The 22,744-nt window shown below is 27.8% G+C and overlaps 1 protein-coding gene across 3 annotated transcripts in view; it reads left to right on the top strand.

Moving 5' to 3' along the window:
• The window catches only part of LOC108692455 (protein singed), a 30,311-nt gene that overhangs the window by 1,666 nt on the left and 5,901 nt on the right, over window positions 1-22,744 (top strand). For all 3 annotated transcript variants that reach the window (XM_018200699.1, XM_018200698.1, XM_018200700.1), the window contains exons 2-4: window positions 17,135-17,257; window positions 18,745-18,988; window positions 20,033-20,166. In XM_018200699.1, the coding sequence (XP_018056188.1) occupies window positions 17,195-17,257; window positions 18,745-18,988; window positions 20,033-20,166 (441 nt within the window). In that variant the 5' untranslated portion in view covers window positions 17,135-17,194. The remainder of the gene's footprint in view (window positions 1-17,134; window positions 17,258-18,744; window positions 18,989-20,032; window positions 20,167-22,744) is intronic.

Here is a 22,744-nt window from a genome sequence, read left to right as displayed (position 1 = left end):
GTGTAGAGATATACACATTCGATCGCTTGATTCTTTTCTTTTTTTTTTTTTGCGGTGATCCTAATCAGATCTCTTTACGACGGAAGAGTATCAAGAGACTTGATGAATAGGTATTCTTAAGTGTAACGTCAAATTCAGTGCACCAGTGGATTCATTAACGACTCGAAACATTTATCCCAAAGACCTTCGACAGAATCTATCACTTGCTTACACAGCTAATTACATATAGCAAGTAAAAGTCAACTCATTTTTTTTATTGCTGAATGCGTTCTTCCGTGAAATCGAGATGTAAGCCTATTCTACAATATACTCTTTGTTTCCTATTTCTTGCTTTTTACCTCTTGTTTTTTTCTCCTTTTGCGACCGTTTTAACTGTATGTAGTTTTATAACAATTTCATGTTTATCACGACAATAAAAAAAGTTTTTAAACGGTTTTAATAGTTTTATTGATATGATATCAAGAAAAGTTCAAGAATCAACTTAATTGTACAATACTTAATTGTATTTCTTGCTACTATTTTTTGTTTCTTCCGAAGTTCGTTAACTTTTATCTCAGCGACAGAAAACAAAAACCTAGGTAAGAAGCAAACAGACAAGATGTAAAAAATAGTAAAAAAAAAAATAAGAAACAAGAAACAAAAAAACACATTGTAGAATAGACTGTATAATTGAAATAAAATAAACATAAATATATTTTTTATTTTAACTTACTGCATCAGTTCTAACAGTGCGCGAATAAAACAAAATAGATTTATTATAAATGAATGTTTTTTAAAAATTACATTAAAATTTTTTTTTGCATTATAAATTTTTGCATTTTGCATTATAAATTTTTAATTTAAAGTAAAAAGTAAAAATAATTTTTTATAACATACTCGTTTAGACATTTTTTCGAGAACTCGCATTAATACACTATTATGAGTCAAAGTCCATCAATAATTGTGTGAAAGAACGAATAAATGTCTAGAATAAATACAATATAATGTCAGGCTGGCGTTATCATCATAAGATTAATGTATTCGCGAGAGTAACAATCGCGGCCATTTAACTCGTCGTTATTAAGGCGGAGTCAACAAATCCCAGATACTATAAATGTAACATTTTTATAATCTTTTCATGTTTGTCGTAATAATAAAAAGTTTTTAAACAATTTTAATAGCTTTATTGATGTAATATCAAGAAAAGTTTAAAAATTAAACTTAATTTAACATATTCTAAAAACTTTATGTTATTTGGAATATGTTTTTAAATTTCATGTTATTAGAAATGTTATTTAAATGTCATATTAGAATTAAATGTCACATTATTAGATTTTTTAATAAATCCTATTTTTTATAGTAATCGCACTACATATAGGTAACCATATGCATACATATAACTTGTGTGGTGGGTAATGTGCACTTTGCATCTTTGTTCCTTCCTTCCGTTCATCAAAGGGAATACGACGAGACATAATACATTCATCACAACTAGTTTAGAATGGTTGCTTTCGCCAACATCGGTTAACTTCGAAATAACGTGGCTTCTAACAATTTCAAATTATACGAGAAAGTGCAATTATGTCTAATCGATTTAGCGACAATTATAGTGACGAAGAAGTGCTCTCGGCTGTAATGTATAACGCTTATCTCTTTGTAATACAAATTTTTTTTTATACATATCTTGTCGAGTCTTAGTACATTTTGAGATTTCTGAATTCACTGATTCCAAATCTAAAGTCGAACTTTAAAAAGTGAAAATAACAGATTTAATATGATAGTTATATCAAATTAAACAAATTAAACTTATATGTACGTATTACATAACTGATATTTTTTAAAGGTTTTCTTCTAGGCTTCTAATTTTAAATCTGCAGTCAAAAATTTGAAATGATCCAGTATAAAATATCTTTGCTTATTTTAATGAAAAAAATCTTGTTTTTTACAATTAATATAATTCATAAGGAGGAATACCACACATACACATACACATACACATAACCAACTGCCTCTTCCGATTTCAATAAGTTTTGGATATGTTAAAATATAGACAAAAAAAAATAGGAGATACGTATTTAGGAAGTGGTTCACTTGCACACTGTAGCAATTGCCCACTGCCATTTCACAGCGATTTCTGCGTAGGGTATTTTTAAAAAATTATTTTTCTAACGTTGTGATTGACTTGTGCACAATTGGTTTGTGTGCAATTGATGTACACTCGATTACAAAAAGATTGCAACACTTTCAATGGATTTCGATGAATTTTGGAATAGCTTGCTTAGGTTCTTATTTATAGATCTAACCATTTACGTTCAACCATTCTACGAGCAAGACTGAGTTCCAAAACCCATAAAAAAAAAGTGTTGCAACCTTTTTTGTGACCGGCTGTACACCCCGTTTTTTATATGCGCTGAGTCACACATTAAGACATCTGCCTCTCCACTTAATCAAATCTTAATGAATAAATTATATAATAATGCCGCTATTTATATGTTTTCAAAATCCGCAAGAAAAAATTTTTGCGCACATTTTGTTTAGCTAAAAAATTTAAAAAAAAATTTTTGGAGGGTTGAGTAGACTGTCAACTCTCCCCCCCCTTACGTGTTAATAACAATCGATTTGAAAAATCAAATATACAGGATTTATCCGGTTTCATATTCATATAATTTTAATTTTTGCGCTGTATCCCTTAAGGGGGACTTCCCTCTTGGAGCAAATAATCATATTCTAAGTCGTTTTAAATTGCAAAATTACATTAACTATGTAAAAAATATCTTCCATTTATTTTCAAACTTCGAGTTTTGCGTTGCTTAAGTAACTTCCCCTCGGACTTCTCTTGGAGCAAACAATACTCTCTAAATCTGAATCAATAGATAGTCACTAATTATCCAGCATACTTGGTGTTGATAATCAGTGAAGTTCAACTAAAAAAAAGGAAGAATGTTTGAGCATTACATAACTAAAATACTGATATTTGCACATTAATTTCAATTTTCCAATACCATATTCATTAAATTTAAGCATTAAAACAAAGTTAGTTAGATCACATAATAAAAATTAGCTAGGCTAAGGATCTCACATTTAATACACTGATTATCAGTGGAATACTTGACACTGATATCAGTGATTATCCACTGATTCAGATTTAGAGAGTAATATTCGTATCTAAGTTATTAAGAATTGTGAAAATATATCCTTTAATTGTGCAAAGTATATTTTTGATTTATGCGCTATGAATTCCAAGCAATTTCTATCAAAAAAATCAGAAATAATAATGTAAAAAGGTTTTGAAGAAGATAGAAATGATGATGCATAATGTAAAAGGATTTTGAAGAAGTATTCGATAAATACACCTAATAATCGAAAAAAATTAATGAAAGTATCCATATATTCGAATACACTTCATTTTTATTCATCAGGAAACAATAAATTTTAATAATGTAATTGCTTGGAATAGCGCTTGGAAAATAAATTGAAAATATACTTTGCACAGTTGAAGCATGTATTTTCACAATTTTTAATGACAGATACAAATATGACTGTTTGCTCCAAGAGAGAAGTCCCTTAAGAGTTGCAGCGCAAAAATCGAAATTGCTTGGAAATAGTAGCGCAGAAATTGAAAGCTTCTTTTGAAAAAAATCGGTTTTTTTCTTTTAAAGTTTATCGAAACTATAAGAGATAGGAAAAAATAAAAGTTGAATGGTTTCAATCCTGTTAATAATATATTAAAAATGGAATATTTTAAGATTAAAAAACATAGATGTATCTAATTTCATGACACGACTCCACTTTTGTAAGCTGCACGGAGAAAAAAAGATTTGCTATGAATATGAAAGAGATTACAAAATGTCAAAGTGCTTGTCAAATTTTTTTACTGTTTATAGTAAACAAATTTGCATATTTAACAAATATTTTGCTTTTGATGCAAATGATCTTTTGTAGCGAGTAAAAAAAAACGTGCATTAATTTGCATTTGTTTCTAATATAATTGTCATTATGACAACGTATATTTGTCCATTTTGCATTTCAATTTTACATTGATATGTGATCGTTCTTATGAAATGCACAGCAAGGTTCACATTAGCATTAGCAATGGATAATAACCTGCAAACCTTTTGGCATCTCTGAAGTAAAGATCTGTGAAAGACTTAAAAATATTATGTTATACTACTATTGTAAATATGTTTTATGTTTCATATATTGCAAATTCAGTTAATATATGTAGTAATAAAATAAAAAGAAGGAAATTCCATTTTATTTTATTTTAATTAATTAATTTAAATTCATCTTTATCTCCAAGTAATATATATCTTTTGCTTATTTAACAAACACATTTATTTTTATTGCAACTGTAGCAAATCTTGATTGCTGGGTTATCAAATATAAGTCGACAAATTTTATTTGTTACAACTGTAAATAATTTTGCGATATATTATATTAACAAATGGCATTTATATTCACAAATGGCATTTACCATTACGGCAAAGGATTAGTGATCGTAGCAAATTTTTCTCTCCGTACGGTTTCACGGTTGACTTTTCAATTCAAGTTCATGCTAAACCGAACGAACATCTAATTCGATGATTTAATATTTAAATATTACATTAACATACGAGATCTTGTTACTGAAGACAAGGCGAATTCTATATATTAATATTCTTGTAGAATATTTTAATATTCTTGTAGATCATACTGGAAGATGATTGACTTTGATAATTGAATAATATTTGATGAATATTGTAATATTGTAATATATTTTGATATATTTTTGTAGTTTTCTAGAGTACCTAATTAGTACCTAATTCTGACGTATTTTTTTCTTCAATGTATTTTTTTCTTCAATGTATGTTTTGAACATTCGTTTTTTCATATGGGGGACAGTCAGCTTAATGTTAAATTAGCTCCCCTTTCCCGTTATCTAATTTTCCTCATATCTAATTTTCTGTCAAACGCTTTGAGCACTTAGTTTCAGATTTCAGCATTAACTAATTAGCACCTACTTACTTTTCTACTACCTTTTTTACTAACTTTTCAATATATGTTGAAATTTATTTAGCACTGGGGGCTAACTTAATAGGTATTATTTCAAGAATTTTTTTATGTGAATAATTGTTAATTTTATAAAAAAGATTTTTACAATTTTTTAAATCATAAAATCTGATTCAAAATTTATGTCACTTTCAAGTACTTTTATTTTTACATGTCACATTTAATATATATTTTACACATACGTATTCTGACTCTTCAAACATGTATCTTGAGGAGCAGATAGGACAAATACAATTCTGACATGAATTACGATAGATCATACAAAATAGGCCTCGTACAATCTCATGTGACCCTGAACGATCTTGGATATGGAATAATGCATTTTTGCTCGATTTCCTCCGGTATTATGTTTGATCGAAGGGAGTGATACGGTATACTCTGTACATTATTTAAATGAAACATCAATTTATCGCCATGCGATGTACCGGATGTCTATACCGTTCGTTATTTCTCGCATTACGCCATGTCGAACACGCGGCGCGACACGGATCTTGCCTCCGGCATTCTTTTCCTCCTGTTTTTATTTGTACTTATAATCTTACACTGGTGAAGTCTTCTTTTCACGCGCATTTCCGGACACGTAACGGATTCTGTTGCTGACTCCTGGATGCGACAGGGGGGGAGGCAGAAGGACTTGCGTGACTTTATCGCCGCGATAGAAGCGAGGCTAAATCGCTTGCAGGCTCACGCTGGAGCGTAAACACTGCGGATTTTCTCCAATTAGTGCCAATATCTTGGAACGAGAATGCTAGCTATGCCGTTCTTACGATAATTTGGAGGCAGGAGCAATTAATTAAATGCTTAAATGTATATTAGTTTTTTTTTTTTTTTTTTCGAATTAAATATTCTTGCTAGCAAGAATCGTCACGATCGTTTGTGATCTTGTTAGTGTAGAATTTTTATGCATATATTTTTATATTTTCCATGGTTCAATTAAAGCTGGAGTCCACAAACAATGGTATGTAAGCCAAAAAATACGACCGTGCCTGTTTTAGAAGAGAGAAAGAGAGGGAGGAAAGGAGGGGAGGGAGAGAAGGAGAGATTGATTGATCTTTATTAACTTCAATAGCTACAATGTGTGATACAATCTAATATTATATAATGCCTATTTATTAATCATCCAAATCTCCAGACTTAAACATCCCATATTGCACTATCTCTCTCCATTCCTTATATTACATATGGCACTAGCGCACTCTCTTAAAGTTTTTAAATCTTTTTTCCTTTCTTATTTTATTAGATAAATTGTTATACATTTTAAACCCATCATATAACAACATTCTCTGTTTCTCTCTAATTTTACATCTTTTAATATGTATATTTACAATACCTTTAATCTTGTTTCTATTCCTTCCTCCCTTCTTACTTCTCTCATTTACTTATCTCATTTTTTAAATAACCTCGCCATTTATCATTTTATGTATCAAAATACAAACATTGTATTCAATTCTTTTAATTGACAACGCCTCAAATATATCTTCAATTCTTGTTCTGTAATTGCATTGTAATATAATTCTCATTCCCTTATTTTGTAATTTCTGTAAATACTGCACATTAGAATCGTTTAAACTCAGTAATTTAGACAAACAATATTCAAACAACAAGGCAATTATCGCTTTGTATACAACATACCTCATGTATGGTATCAAATTCATACTAATTCGACGAAATGAGAGAGAGAGAGAGAGAGAGAGAGAGAGAGAGAGAGAGAGAGAGATATGTAATTATTGGATTGACTGATATGTTCGCAAAAATCGTGGGTTTGATTGTATCGGGGACACAGCTCTATCTATAATTTCAAGGGATTTGAGAAGTTAGATAGTCTTATAAGAGTGGAGCGTTGATTTAAAGAAGTTCTGTGAGGTACAAGTAGCGATTTCTAAAATTCTGAAATATGATTATAAATATGATTATAAATATATACATGGATGTAAAAAGACTCATGGGGTCTATTTTCTGGAACTGAAACTACTAATGTATACTTTTGGAACTTAAAGTGAGATATTTGATATTTGTTGAAAGCGAGATAAAGAGTTCTAGTGTAGGAACAGAAAATGGATCAATAATTGATGCGTTTACTGCAAAAATTCCTAACAGTTGAAATTCCTATTTTAAAGCATTAATAGTGTTATAAGTTAACAGCGTTTTAAAACTCCAATGCTATAATGATTATGTAGAGATGATTCTACATTGATAATTTTATAAAAAAGATTGCATGTGTAAAATTTAACAAAATGTCAAATAATCCGAAAAAATGGCACAAATATTAATCCAATTTTATTAATTATGCAAAGATATGGATCACCTTCCAATAACTTTGATCTTGATATATGTTATTAAGATCACTTTGAATAACCTTCAAGGTTTTAGCCATTTGTTATTCGTTAAACAATTATTAATAAAAAAAGTTTAAGAAATAACATTTTATTTTTGTTTATACGAGAGATATGAAAAAATATCACACAGGGGATCTTATTCGATTCGAAGAGGCATATATGATGAACAAAAAATTTTTCTCAAGTCATATTTTTTGAGATTTTGAAGTCACCACTTTTTAAAATGGAATTGTATGAATTTTTTACACAATATGATTCCTCTAATTTATTCTGCATATAAAAGTATTAAAGTAATGATATAAAAAAACCAATAATTTACGAGATTAAGAGATATTAGTAGTATCTCGGCGCTAAACCATTCACAACGACATTACTATGACTATTTTATACTTTATTCTGATATATATTAACATAAAACTGATATATGTTAAATAACTCGTAAAACATTAATTTTTTGATAATCGTACTTTATTTTTTAACAGAATAATGAGATGAATCAATTGGTGGGGAAAAAACACATGAATGCTTTAAAAAAAAATAAATAGGCAAAACGGGTAATTTTTAAAATAAGTAATTTATTTAGTAATAGGTCTAGAAAGAAATTCTAGAACTCTTCATTTAGAATTATAATAAATTTATTTTTTGAAATATGAAATGCCAATTTCACAGAAGTGAAACGTATTAATTATATATATATTCATAATATTTTATTATTATAAATATATATAATAAAAATTTTATTGTGATAAGCTACATGATAAACATATAAAATTCGCTATATGTCGTAAGGTAAAATGTGCTTATCGCTATAGACAGAATTTATCTAACAATAAGAATAGGACATTAATATCGGATAACTTTATTGTATCTCAATATATTAAAAAAACATTTACAGCTTTTCTTAGACCAATATCTACTTGCATTGTTTTATGCTTGTTTATCATATATTTGAACTCGCAAAAGTGTCTTTGTTCGGATGCAGCTCCTAATTAATGTTTATCATTCTATATCTGGATTCGTTTTCGAATCTCTTTATTACTAACAATTATTTATTTATCTATCGTTTATTTGCTGCAACAGCACAAAGAATTGATAGCTTTAATATTTTTAATTTATAAAATTATTAAAATGTATTAATTATTAATGAAATAAAATTGGTCAATTTAGTGAAAATTGATTAAGTGATCTCATTTTAATGCTACGAGATCGAAAATATAGATATATTTTTATTTCTTGTGATCGTCGTCGAATTCTCGAATCGAGTCATCAATGTCCTCGTGTTTTAACGTTGTCTGCTGTCGCTGCGGTTGAAAGTATTTCCGTTCGGGTTCGTGATAGGAAAATTTAAGAGCAAACTCATCCGATCATATTGACAAAGCGACTTTCACTTATCCATATTTGTATTATAGTTTGAAATTTTTGTATCAGAAAGAGAAAGAGAGAGAGAGAGAGAGAGAGAGAGAGAGAGAGAGAGGTGGAAATTATTTTTTACACATTGAAACATGTAATGTTTTATATATGAAATTATTTTTCATACATAAAACATTCTAAAATTGCAATTGATATTTATAATAATAGAATATATAATAATAGAAGGCCAATTAAGAAAAATGAAATATTTAAATATTTATGTATTTTTTTATTAACAATAGTTATGTATTATTTTTTTTAAATATCCAATCTCTCCAGACTCATAGTTTCTTCTACCTGTATAAAGTGATTGGAAGTTGCAAAAAATAATTTTTCAGTTTTTTTTTTAATTGATTTTATAGAATTTTTACTTGTGAGGAGAATAACTGAGCTTATTGAATTAAATAAACCATTTTCTTTTTTAATTGTCAAGCTATAATGATCCGAATTTCTAGAACATCACGGTCACGCTTCTCATAAAGACCAAAGGAAAGAATTCCTTTTACGAGTTCAAGGAACTCCTCCGTTATTCCTGAGTATAAACTTTTTAAAGACATGAGAATACTCTCTTTCTCTCTCTCTCTCTCTCTCTCTCTCTCTTTCTCTCTCTCTCTCTGTCTGGTCAGGAAATTAACCTTTTATGCATGATCTCGCGTATAATTATTTCGAGATCATCAACATCTCGATCTTCGAGAGTTTTGATTTCAGAATTCTGTATTGCAGTGCAATATAATACACCGGTTCAATGACATGTTGCGTTCCTTACTCGTTTGCCTTACTTTACGTTCTGCCATTTATAGTAGGTAACTTCGCGACTATAGCGGGATATTTTATGTACGAATTTCAACGCAATTAATGAATCAGGAACAGAAATCGAGTTAGATTAAGGATTACTGGTTAAATGTCGATTTAAGTCACTTAAGTTCCTCAATTTTGTAGTTTATCTTTCAGGTACAGAGTAGCAAAGGTTGATATCCTCTCGAATAAATGCTTCTCACTCAGCCGGTTAAATTAATGGTTAAAACTGCAGAAGCAAATGCTAATTTAACAGGTGAATTCATCTTAAATTACCAACGAAAGATTCTCGAGAATGTGCAAATGATAAAGCTGGATGAAAATGTATAATTTAATAAAATCGCGTGAACTTTGTTGTTTAAATTTGTCATTATCAAGTGTAAGTACAAATAATACAATTGTCGTTCTATATAAATGCAATTACCGAGAAAAAGCTACTAATACTAATACTAATAAGAAAAAATTATAACGATCGCGACGTATATGATTTGATTTACATTATTATATTGACATTTTAATTCCATATTTTGATTGATTCTTATTTTAAATTTCAATAAAGTAAAGATTTTTTGTTTTTATGTTTTAAACATAACAGAGTTATTATATTTATTTAGAGTTATTATATTTATATTTATTTAAAAAGTATTATTATTTAAATAGCTTATAATTAAAGTATAAAATTGAAGATATTAAGAAAATTTTATTAAAAATCTTTAAATAATAACATAATTTATTTAAATTTACTGATTAATAATAATAAATCTGTCAGTCTTCAGATAGTAATGCTGACAGTATACATTAATATTTTTACAATCTTGTATGATCAGTATTATTGACGATGTTTCAGTTTATTATTAGTTTTATGTATATAATTGTGCAATTATACTGATGGAAATACTGATGTATCTTTTATTATATTGATTTTACTTTTATTATATGGATTTGAATAGTCAATAATATCAGTATTATCAGCATACCAACAAATATTAACTGACAATATTATTGGTTGTATGTAATTATTAATGAATTTATATAGAATATTGATAATGATCCGAATTTCTTGATTCTCAATCATCAATATTACTGTATGGTATGGAATATCTCCTACCACAAAGCAATAGTGATGCATAAGGGACTATGCAATGGAAGAAATATTAGGAATAACTATTAAGATTTCAACTTATCAGATTTTTGATTACATCGTAATATACGGTTTCTAATAAATTAAAATCATTAATATTTATATTTCTACTTATTAATATTTATTTCTAATATTTCCTCTATACTGCAGGGCCTTAGAGATCCCTGAGTAGTTGAATCGTCGCATATTGAATCGTCATAAGAGAAATAAAACAAAGTTGAAATTTCTTACATGCTATTTGTAAATAAAGACAATGTAGATCAAATAAAATAATCAGATCGCTTTAAAAAACACTTAAGTAGACGAAAGCTATTCTTACCTGGCCTGACAATAAATAGTCGTAAAAGGCACGTGAAGTGAAAATAGATTATGCATGTGCAAGTAAATGCACATGTCTTTTATCACTTTTTGCGATTACTTATTGTCTATCCAGGGCAAATAAAGATTATAGCTTTTGTCTATCTTTACAATTGTTTTAAAACAATGTTATTACAATATTTTATTTTATCCAAAAAGTTTTTTATTTACAAATGATATGCAAGAAACTTTTTCTATGTCATTTCTCATTTATAACGTTACGATTCAGTAGCGACTACTCAGAAATCTTAAGCTTATTCTACAATAATGCGTATAGATATGTATCGAAAAATTCATTTTTTGAGTTTATTTGGTCTCACTACCAATTCTTAAAATTTAATTTTTGTAAATTTGCACAAAAATTCTCCTCTAACATCTTTTCATACATCATAATCAATTTGTGTTATTAAAAAAATGTATATATTTAAAAGAACTCATTGAATTTTTAAAGTTCATTTTAGCAGTTTTGATTATTAAAATGTTAGCAATTTTGATTATTAAAATTTTATAAAGCAATATTTAATTGTTATACATTTATTATTATTAATATACATTTAGACAGTTTTCAAGACAGTATGCATTTACAATTGTGTGAAAGGTAAAACTAATTAAAACCGATTAGAGTAGCATAGATACAGGAATCATAGCAACAGCAATATACATTGTATGTTATTTGATTAAATACATAAATTATTTTTCTTACATAATTTTTATATTTTTAGAGCAGAGAATTTGTGTTTTCAAGTAGAAAATTTGTATTTTTAAAGCAGAAAATATTTTAGCTGAATTTCTATTTCGTCAGCGTTACGATTTTCATGAACGAATTGATGCTTTTTTTTAGTATTATAGCACAGATGTGTCCAATATTTTAATAAACACAATAAATATGTATTAAATCTTTGCTTTATTTCATAAATGAGTCGATAATACATATACTAAAAATAAAATCAGATTTAATAAAGTAATATTTAATTTTGATCGTTTATAATTTTTTATCGATTAACGAGCAACTGCTAAAATTTGTTGGAGATCATTCAGGTTTTTGACTTTGACAACATACGTATGTTATTGAAGTTGCCGAGATCGATCCTAATGTGCATAATTATTTGCAATTTTATTGTAATATCACGTATTCTTATTAGTTTCATTTGCGACAGCAATCAATCGTCATTAAAAAGTTAGTAATCATTGCTTGAGAATTTTTTTTAAAATGACTAATAATAATATAGTAATATTATGTGTATATATTTGTTAATATATTAATATATGTATTGCTGTTGTTATAATTCATATACTTTCGTCACTAGTTAGTTTTACAAAGTAACTTAATTTTAAATGTTAGTAGTAGGAATAATTTGAAAAATATGGATTTTTTATACATATTTTGGATTTTTATACATATTTATATGCAGTTTTGTATGTATACATACATAAAAAAAGAAGTATAACTATAATTTTCGTTTGAGGATGTATAGATTACATCTGAAAACATTACCAAAAATATAAAAATTTCATAGAGTGTTCTATTATTACATCTGATATCTATATAAAATTTAAACAAATTTCCCTTATTTGTTTGAAAGTTATTTAAATTTTTCAGTCTTGATTCTTCTATAAAATCTTCTAAAAAAAATGTTTTGCAGTACTTATTTATAAATTTGAAGAGAGAGTAACATTAAGAATCAAATAAAATTCTAAACATATACTGAAAAATTCAAACATAATAGTAAATATTTGTGTAAAAGTTTATTTGGATTCACTTATTCGTTCAAAAGTGATTGATCTAAAACTGCAGAAAAATATGATCATTTTGTTGCATAAAATCATTATAAGCTAAATTGTTCGTTGTTTTGATTTTTGCAGTTGGTTTTAGAATATATTCATGGAAATTTTGACTGATATTATTTAACTTTTAGCTGATATTATATAGTCAAAACATTCGTGAACTTTTTTTCCGATATTTCTCATTATTTGCAGTTATTCTGTCAAAAAAACATATCTACATTTTTTTCAAGAGGATGATTTCATCTCCTTAAATCTTAATATAAACAAAAAATAGTTCTTTGTTATGTGAGAGTGAACTACTCTACTTGCACACAATGTTTCATAATTTTCTGAATTTCCCTTCTTTAAAAAAACGACTGGTTCAGTAATGGATGAAAATAAAAAAAATTTTTCATCGAAGATCAGTCTTATTAAAGAACTCGGTTTATTAAAGTTGGCCGACTAAATAATTTTTATAAAATATTTCCGTGGCTTGTATTAAGATTTTGATAAAAAAATCTCAATTCAGATTATAACAAATAAAAATATTTAATATTAATCATATATTGCGACCAATTCTAATAGACCGAGTATTGATCTTCATAAAAATAAATATAAGTTTCGTTCACTATACTGAGTCAGCATTTTTTCCCAAAGATCTGACTTCAGATTTATAATATCAGCCTTTGTTAGATTTAAGAAAAATCTCTGCAAAATATTTCTCATATAAATTAAAATATTTTTAAAATATATAATCCGTCATATTAAATATAAAAAGATTAAGTTTCACTTAGTAGTGAAAAGAATTTTAGATTATTTTCCATATTTTCACAGACTTAGTTAGAATCATAATAAACAAATTTTTAATGCATGCTCTTTAAATGAATCTTTTTTCTCAAACCCGAGCTCTTCGAGATATTTCGGAGACTTGTGTTTTCGTGTTGAAGCAAAAGGATTCAGTACTTTATCTCAGCAAAAAAAAATAGCAATCGAATATATATTGGAACAGATAAGAATAACACTTTAATGTGACATTCACCTGGATACTAAAAAAAATTATTGAACATTTTGTAGATCGTTGAAAATGATCAAATATCTCCTCAGACAGCAAAGCATATATATATATCTCAGAAAAATTGCACAAATCTGTGTTTTAAATATATGATCCGTCAGATTTTGAATTTTGAAAATCTAATTTCAAATTTGTTGCAGCAGAACCCCCGGATACGAAATTTCAAATTACCGTACTGACACAAACAAAAATTCGTACTTTAAAGCATAAAGGCTGATATTGTAATGAATTTTGATTTTCCTATTATATCTCTTAAACTAATTCTAACTTCAACTTAAAATGTTTTTGTGATTGATGTCTCGCCATAACATCATTTGGTACATAATTCAATTCTAAAATCGCAAGACTAAAAACTTTTGCTGTTACTCCTTCTAAAAAAGTGAAAATTTCTTAAAAAGGATTTTGGAATAGACGGTGCATTAACGTTAACGTTATAATAACGTAAGGATGTAGCAAAATTGCGATCGCGCGCTGTGAAATCGGAGAAAAAAACCAGAGTAAAATGATGCGAAATCGCCGCATGACAGGTGCAAGCAGAATGCAGAGAAGCAAGGTTTGGCGAACGTTTACCCGGCAAATAACAGCAAATGTTTCGTTCCGAGTTGCGGGGAGCCAGACGTCGTGCGTTCGCTAGTAATAGCGTTAGGATGAGACTCGAAGAATCAATACGCGCACTGGCGAATTTCTCAATCGACGCGCAACATAAAGGCCACCCTTCCATACTTCAATGTGCCTCTCCCATACTCTTTCTCATAGACTTACGTTATATACACGAAAAGAATCGTTTTGCTAAAGTATGTATAAAAATTAGATCAGATGCAGATTTGAAAATAATTATGTTGAACCAATTCAAGGTAATTGCTGGAATGTTAAAACTTGATGGGATTTTTTTACCGGTAATTATTTAATAGTATAAGGAAACCACCCCCAAAAAATTTTTATGTTACAGATTTAAAGTGTAGGATACTTAATATTAAATGACGCGTTTAAGCTATTGCATCGAAAACATAGATATAATTTATACACTTCATCTTGCAAATATCTTGTTGAATATTTACTTACTTATGCAAATCATTTTTTAAGAAACAGAATAATTCATCGAATGTTTTTACATGAACACAAGAATTTTGATAAGAAAATGAACTGATCAATTTCAATTACAGTAATGATAACTTAATGAATACAAAACCTATTGAATATTTCTGCTCAATTTTTGGGAATAATACTTACGTATTTTCCTTTTATTTTCCTTTATCACAGAATGATAATGATGCTTTGGAAATTGTTATCAAATTTTTTTCTTTTCCTCAATTAAGTGATTTCTCTACTCTGAGTTCTGTTAAGAATAAACGGTTCATCAATCTTTCTAACAATACAATTCTTACATTCAATGCTTGTTGCAATTGAGTGGTAATTTCTCACTACCAGTAACAGAACGAGCAATTGCATCGAGTTTATCAAAAATATTGAAAACAATACAAAAAAATTGAATACTGAAGCATTATTAAATGTGAAGAAAGTTGAAGGTTCACATCGGTTTAAAAAAATGGGGTGCTAACTTCTTATCGAAAATCCAGATCGAATAGTTCTGAACCTAATATCTTCATTTTGTGAATATCTACAATTCCTGATGCATAAAAAAATTTTTGAAAAATAAAAAAAATTAATTTTTGAAAAATCAGATTTAGTAATATAAGATGTAGAGTAGAGCTTTGAAGATTTTTAGAATTGATTTATCATTTTATCTTAGGTATGTCGATGACATAGCGATGTCAGTCATCATTTAATCAACAAATTATTCGATATTTTTAATTCTTTTTATTCTAGAAATTTACTTTAGAAATTGATAAAAATGAAACTAATTTATTAATAGAAGTACGGTCCATGCTTATTAACATGCTCTTTTTTGTGAGAAAGGGCATATTAATGAGCATAATTCATAGAACTTTCTTATTATCACATTCTAAATTTCACGGGGATAACTTGAAATTATTAACCATAACACTTTTTTAGAGAATGATTATCCCATTATAAGTTTGTATTGGACACGATTAATTCATGGTTAAAATCTCTATTCAAGTAAGAATTTTCAAACAGATGGAAATACAGGAGAGGAAGAAAAAACATGGTTTACAATTCCTTTCTTTTTAAGAAATTTAGAAATGCTATAAAAGAGATCTTAATGTAAAACCTGCCTTTTTTTAAGTCTCAATAAACTTGGCGGAATTATTAAAGTATAGAAAGATGTTATTCCTAAAAATTCTAAAAAGAACGTATATGAGATCTCATGTGAAGAGTCCAATGCTTCTTATGTTGAGCCGACGAAGAGCTTAAAACGAGAATTTCAGAACAATGAAATCACATATAAATAAAAAAAACAGTCACCTCCATATCATAATAGAATTTATTAATTACAATTTATCCTGCATTTGTCTGGGAGAATATAGTTTTTTGATTGTGAAAGATATAAGATTTAAGTAAAAGACTAATTTCTGAAATGTTAAAAATTCGGGGTTAAATTAGAAATTTGATGAATTTCTATTTTACATCAATATTATAAATACTTAAATAAGTTTTGAAATGTTAAGAATTAATTATATCGATTAATTATATCTGTGTATCTCATATGTAATAGATTATCGACATTATTTATTATTTTTATGTTTATTATTTTTATGTTTTTATTATTTGACATGTCGCCAAGCATGTCGCTTATCGACACTGTTTATTTTTTGATTATTAATAGCTTTCTGATAATTAACAAGCGATTAGAACCTTTTAAAGGCTACTCATCATGACAACATATGTCAAGATGATTGGAGCCGATTCTTTTTTATTAAAGAATTACCATTTAAAATAATGAGGTTCATAAAGAAGCAAATGCGTTGTCCTTCAACTGAGGCGAATAAATTCCATAAATTCTTGCAATCGAAATTTTTTTTATTGGGGATGTGATCAAGGGTACGGTCAATGTGATGATACTTTGAAACTTTCTTTGATTGGTCACTTCGTAAAATTCTTTCTTTTGATTGATGGTCAATTATAATGGTAAATTATATAAAATATATTTCAAAGTATTTGTAGTGAGGTTTTAATCCCACCCTATCGTGACACAACGACGCATTTGAAACTGTTTTTGATTACATTCGAATTAATTAATTAATCGAAATAATCATGCTCATATGCTTGGAATAAAGACTGTTATTTAATTGACATACGTATTTATTTCAGATTTGAGAAACTACTTGGGATACATTTAAATAGTGACAGTAACTGAATTACGGTAATACGATGCAGAGCAACGGTTCGGAGAATGTAGGATCCGAGAATGGAGTCGACAAGTCAGGATGGACGGTGTGTATCGATTAATCGAATTTTGCTTAATATAAACTGTAGCTTGCCGAGATTACGAAGACATCTCCATCAATTAAAGAGTGAATCACCGCTATTTAATCTACAGTTATCTTTCTCATCTCTTTTATCTCTTTTATCTCACAGATAATTACAATTTAATTATGAATAATTGATAAAAAAAGTGCACAAGAACGAAGATAATCGTTTTCTGTATTTTTTAGACATTAAAAAACGATCCTAAATTATTTTACATTTTTACTAAATTGTTTTATTACATTACCATTTTTGAAGAAATTCGTGGTTAAAATTGCAAAAAAGTTAGCATATTACACTATTTAAAAAATACGAGAAAAAAACTATAAGAACGCGATTGATTATTTTCCGTAGCACCGACGAGATACTATTAAAGACAACCAGTCTTATAGAAGTTCATAGTGTATGTATATATATATATATATTAAAAGAAAAATATATAGAATTCAAAATCTTAATGGCATACTCAAACTTAAGTAGCAATGACGTATTGTTGGATATGATATGGATTTTTTCTTATATTTTATTTTTCTTATTCTTCTATTAATCGCCAGATTAATAAGCACATTTGTGAAGAGGGACTATATACTCAAAGATATTAAAACATAATCTTTTTACAATACAATATCGCCTAATTTTTTAAATTTCAATTTCAAATGCTGATTTTTCTACAAAATTTGACAATTCCAGGATATCGAGGCATACTGCCTCGAATATCTTTTGTAAATAATAAGCTAAATTATACAATGGGCTATTGATCGTCGAAATTATTATTCTCAATGGATTGTCGGTTTGTGGACTTTAGCTGTGCTATACGCTCTAAGTAGAGTACCGTCAGTAATTAAAATCTTCTTGTACGTCAATAGATCAATGTATTCTCTATTCTCCCCTATGCTCAAAAATTTAAAACTTCTAGTTATTTTATTCAACAGATTCTTTGTACCTCATATGAGAAGCAGACTTTCAAAATGTTTTGTCCAAAATTTATAATTTTCAGAAAACGAGAAAGAAATTCCTATACAAAAAAATTACGCACTTTACAGAAAACAACAATATGCCAATCAGTAGGATGTGAAATACTAAACAAAATTGCTGAATAATTGTTAAAAATGTTAAACAAATGCATTTTATTTGTCTCTAGTTAGAAAATATAATATTTCGGAATGTCTATGTTTTTTCGGTATATAAATTAACGATGAAAAAATGAACATATCTCAGAGTAGTTTACAATATGAGTCTTTTAACATTGAACATCTCTAAAATAATTAAAAAAATGAAATTTTGCAAATTTTGAAAAATTCTGCTTCATATATTTCTATCCAAAAATATAAATTCCATTTTATTTACATAATCTAATATTGAGAGCTAACTCGACAAACACACGATAAATGTCTTAAAATAGTAAAACAGTAAAGCAAATAAGTTATATAATAATTAGATATGATGTTTTTCAGGTTGGGTTAATTAATGGGAAGTTTAAGTATCTAACGGCGGAGACATTCGGTTTTAAAATCAATGCTAATGGATCGAGCTTGAAGAAAAAACAATTATGGACTTTAGAGGGCAGCGAGCATCAGGTTTTCCTTCGCTCACACTTGGATCGATACCTAGCGGTTGACCAATTTGGTAATGTGACGTGCGAAAGTGAGGACTCGTCGGATCCAGGATGCGCTTTTCAAATACAACTTGCTTCTGATGGTATTTGAGCTTCACTTTGTTTGATTTGTATTAGAGTATCAGAAACAGAAAATTCATTTTACATTCTACAAATTTTTTTATATCTTCAAAGTCAAGATAGATTGTTTTCCACGAAGAAAAAATAGTAAATGCATTAAAAAACAAGATAACAATCTCAAAATTGTGCTCTAATGATATAAATCAATAATAAATAAGAAGTCTCCGAGAGCCGACGCTAAAAGAGATATATATTTAATTAAATATGAGGAAATGAATGAGGAAACGGAGGGAAGGAAAATTTTCATTTCGATACTGGAATAATTTTCGCGTTGTAGTTTACAGGGTGTTCTGAATTTAAATATTCAAACTTCGGGATCGATAAACTAAGGAAAAAATCCTTTAGAGATATGCTCATTTTCTCTCTGTTTGGGAGAAAATCGCGAAAAAAGACAACATAGTTTTAATTTTTACACTTATTTATTACTTATTCATTTATATTTATTTATTTACACTGTTAATGTAGATATTATTCAAAATATTAGCCTCGTGCAATAATGCATGCATCTTGTACGGACAGTATAAAATTGTTGCAACCAAATACTGATTTTGTCGACATAATGACTCGCCGATCCGGCACACTTCTGCCTAGAAATCGGCGCGCATACTCTCGCACTGCCTCTAAAGGATTATCGCTGAAGTCGTACAATTTTCCGCTTTGAAAATAATATTCTGAAAATTATTGTACGTTTTATTTTAAATTTTGTGATTTTCTTCAAAACGAAGTAAAAACGAGCATATCTCTATAAAGGACATTTTTAAAAAAATTTATTTGATTTCCTACAGGCTCTTAAGTTTTGAATTTGAAATTTCTCTATATTTACAAATATCGATTCGTAAATCTTATCTTTTAATCGAACTGAACGAGATATGAGAAGCAATTTTTATGTTCTGACTTGGCGTTATCAGTCAGACGATTATTTCAAATATCCGGATCAATTGGAGCTCTATAATGAATGAGTAAAAGTATATCAGCAATTCTCTCAAGGCAATCGTAACAAATTACAGGCAGCGGGCGATGGGCTCTGAAAAACCTCCAGAGAGGCTACTTCTTAGGCTCGAGTCAAGATGAATTGAAGTGTACCGCTAAGGCTCCAGGCGAGGCGGAGTATTGGCTCGTACATCTCGCCGCTAGGCCACAGGTATACCTTATGTGCCCGTTTCAAAATTCCGTTTGGATGTGAAGCGTTTATGGCGTATCATTTTACGCCAATTTATTTTACGCAATTTATTGTTACACGCACAACTTCACTAATATAACTGTATTTTCTCAAACAACTGATTTTCCTTAACAGTTTTGATTTATTCCGACGTCATTTATTCTGTTATAATTGTACTGTATTTTTATACAGGACGATGTTGAACCATCGATGTCTTTCCAAATTCCTTTGACCAATTTGGAAATAATTTTTTACTCGAAAAACGCATTTCTTGACAATTTGAAAAATTTTAAACTCTAATATATATAAATTTACACAAAAATTAAGGAAAATTAAGAAGTATTTTTTAAGAATTGTAAATATTTTTATTTTCTGAAATATATTAAAAATAAAAGAAATACAAAGCAAATTTATCCATAATTTACAAGAAAGACTCTGAAGAAATAAATTATAGATAGATATAATGAAAAGCTCTTTTGTGAGACATTAGTTGTTTGTGTGTGTAACAAGTAGTTATTAATAAGATAAAATTACAAATACTTTGACCTGATTCTGAGTTCTCTTCAGAATTAACAATTACTAAGCATTACATAGCACTACACTTTACAATAAATTAGAATAAATGTGGAACGTCATCGAACAAAAAGCATCATTAATCTTATTATTCAGAGATAAAAAGTTAACCGTCTATAATATTAGAATACTTGAACAGTGATCAAAAATTGAACTGGAATATTAAACTTTGAAATTATTATAATCAGAATATAAAATGAAATACTTACATTGATCATAGAATAACGATGAAGTACAAAAATAAAGCAAAGACAGAGTATATGATACTAAGTATCAGTATATGATATTGATGTGTGATACTAAATGCTGTGATATTATAAAAGATCATCAAACAATAGATATGTTTATATATATGTATTGAATTAATAAATAAAATGGATCTTACATCAAAATTTGTAAAAAGCTATAATGGATCTAAATCGGGATGGTTCTAGATACATGCACAAAATAGATCAGACATAGCAGGGTACGCCAATCGATTACAATCCCAATCAGAAATGAACACTGTCCCACAAACGGACACATAACAGTTCCGGACACAAGTTGATCCCAATTAGAAATAGATTGAAATGGACACATGATAGTTTTAACTAAACTGCCTTCTTCGATGAACTTATAGACTTCTGATATGTTTTTGCACAAATGCGCATGTATTTTATTAAATTAAATTTTCGCCTTATACTAAATAATTATTTTAATGAGACAATTGTTAAACTTTTCAAAGTTAAATTACAGCAGAATTTGTTAATTTTATGCCCGTTTCTATTGCTGTAGATTAAGGAGCTTCTCCAGCTTAAAAATATGGAGAGGAGTCATGTGACTTTTTTTATCTTAATACGAGAGCCGTATCTTTTAAAAAATAAATAATGAATAAAATTTAAGCAGCGGAACTAATTTGTTATTAAATATTTTCTTCTTAATAGAAAATTAATTTATGTGGAAAATATTGAAGAAACATTGTTTGTAGTAATTATTTAAATTTAATTTTGATAAAAATATTGATAATTCTGGTAGAAACGATGTTACTACATTTTCACTATATGACATCATATTTAAAAAGAATTGCTGAACATTTCATATTCTTGCACGAAAATAATTATGGTGAAATTTAATTTTTTTAATTTCAAAATGTTCTTTAAACATTAACTCCATTCTTTTATTATCCATGTAATTCTTCAAAATTCTTATGTTTGATTTATAATTAAATTACTTCAAACTCTTTTTCTTATAAAAATTTAAATTATTTAAAAAAATTATTTAAAAAAAACTGTATAGTCAACAAATCTGAAAAAATCGAGAATTCCTACACATTGATTACAAACTCATTCTCAATATTTGATCAAATTCTAATATTATATAATGAGAGAAGAAAATAAAAAGTAAATTAAACAAAAATAAAGTTATATAATTTCAAGGAAAAAAAGTATACATTAGTTACTTATAATGCCGTTACTTTTTATAGTTATTTTGTTATAATAACAATTTGATAATGATATTGCGAAGTTTTTATGGCAATAATGATAAGAGTTGAAAATTCAATTTGTATACTTGTAACGAATTAAAAAAATCATTTGTTACTGAAGAAAGTAAATCATTATTTGTAATGAGTTACTTTTACTTGTAACGAATAAAGTAACACATCAATGCGTTACATAATTAGTATAAACAAATTACGTTTTTTTAAATAATACGTAATAGTGACAAATTATATTTAAAAATAATTTCCTCACTTTATTGCAACCTCAATTAGTTATCGTTACAATCATAAAAATTGCAACGTCATTATGGCATCATTATTATAAAAAGTAACGGTAAAAGTAACGGTGTTACTATATTTCCATTTCCTGATTAATCTACATTGATAGAAATGGATTATAGATGATCGTTCTATCAGGAGACAAACAAAAAGCTTTATATCAAAAATGATTTATTATAAACATTGCAAAACAAAACAAAATTCAAAATTATCATAAAATAAAAAAAAATG

Source organism: Atta colombica, unplaced genomic scaffold (genome assembly GCF_001594045.1).
Source record: "Atta colombica isolate Treedump-2 unplaced genomic scaffold, Acol1.0 scaffold72, whole genome shotgun sequence".
Lineage (NCBI taxonomy): Eukaryota > Metazoa > Arthropoda > Insecta > Hymenoptera > Formicidae > Atta > Atta colombica.
The sequence above is the reverse complement of the archived record's forward strand: the minus strand, read 5'-3'. Positions and strand labels throughout refer to the sequence as shown.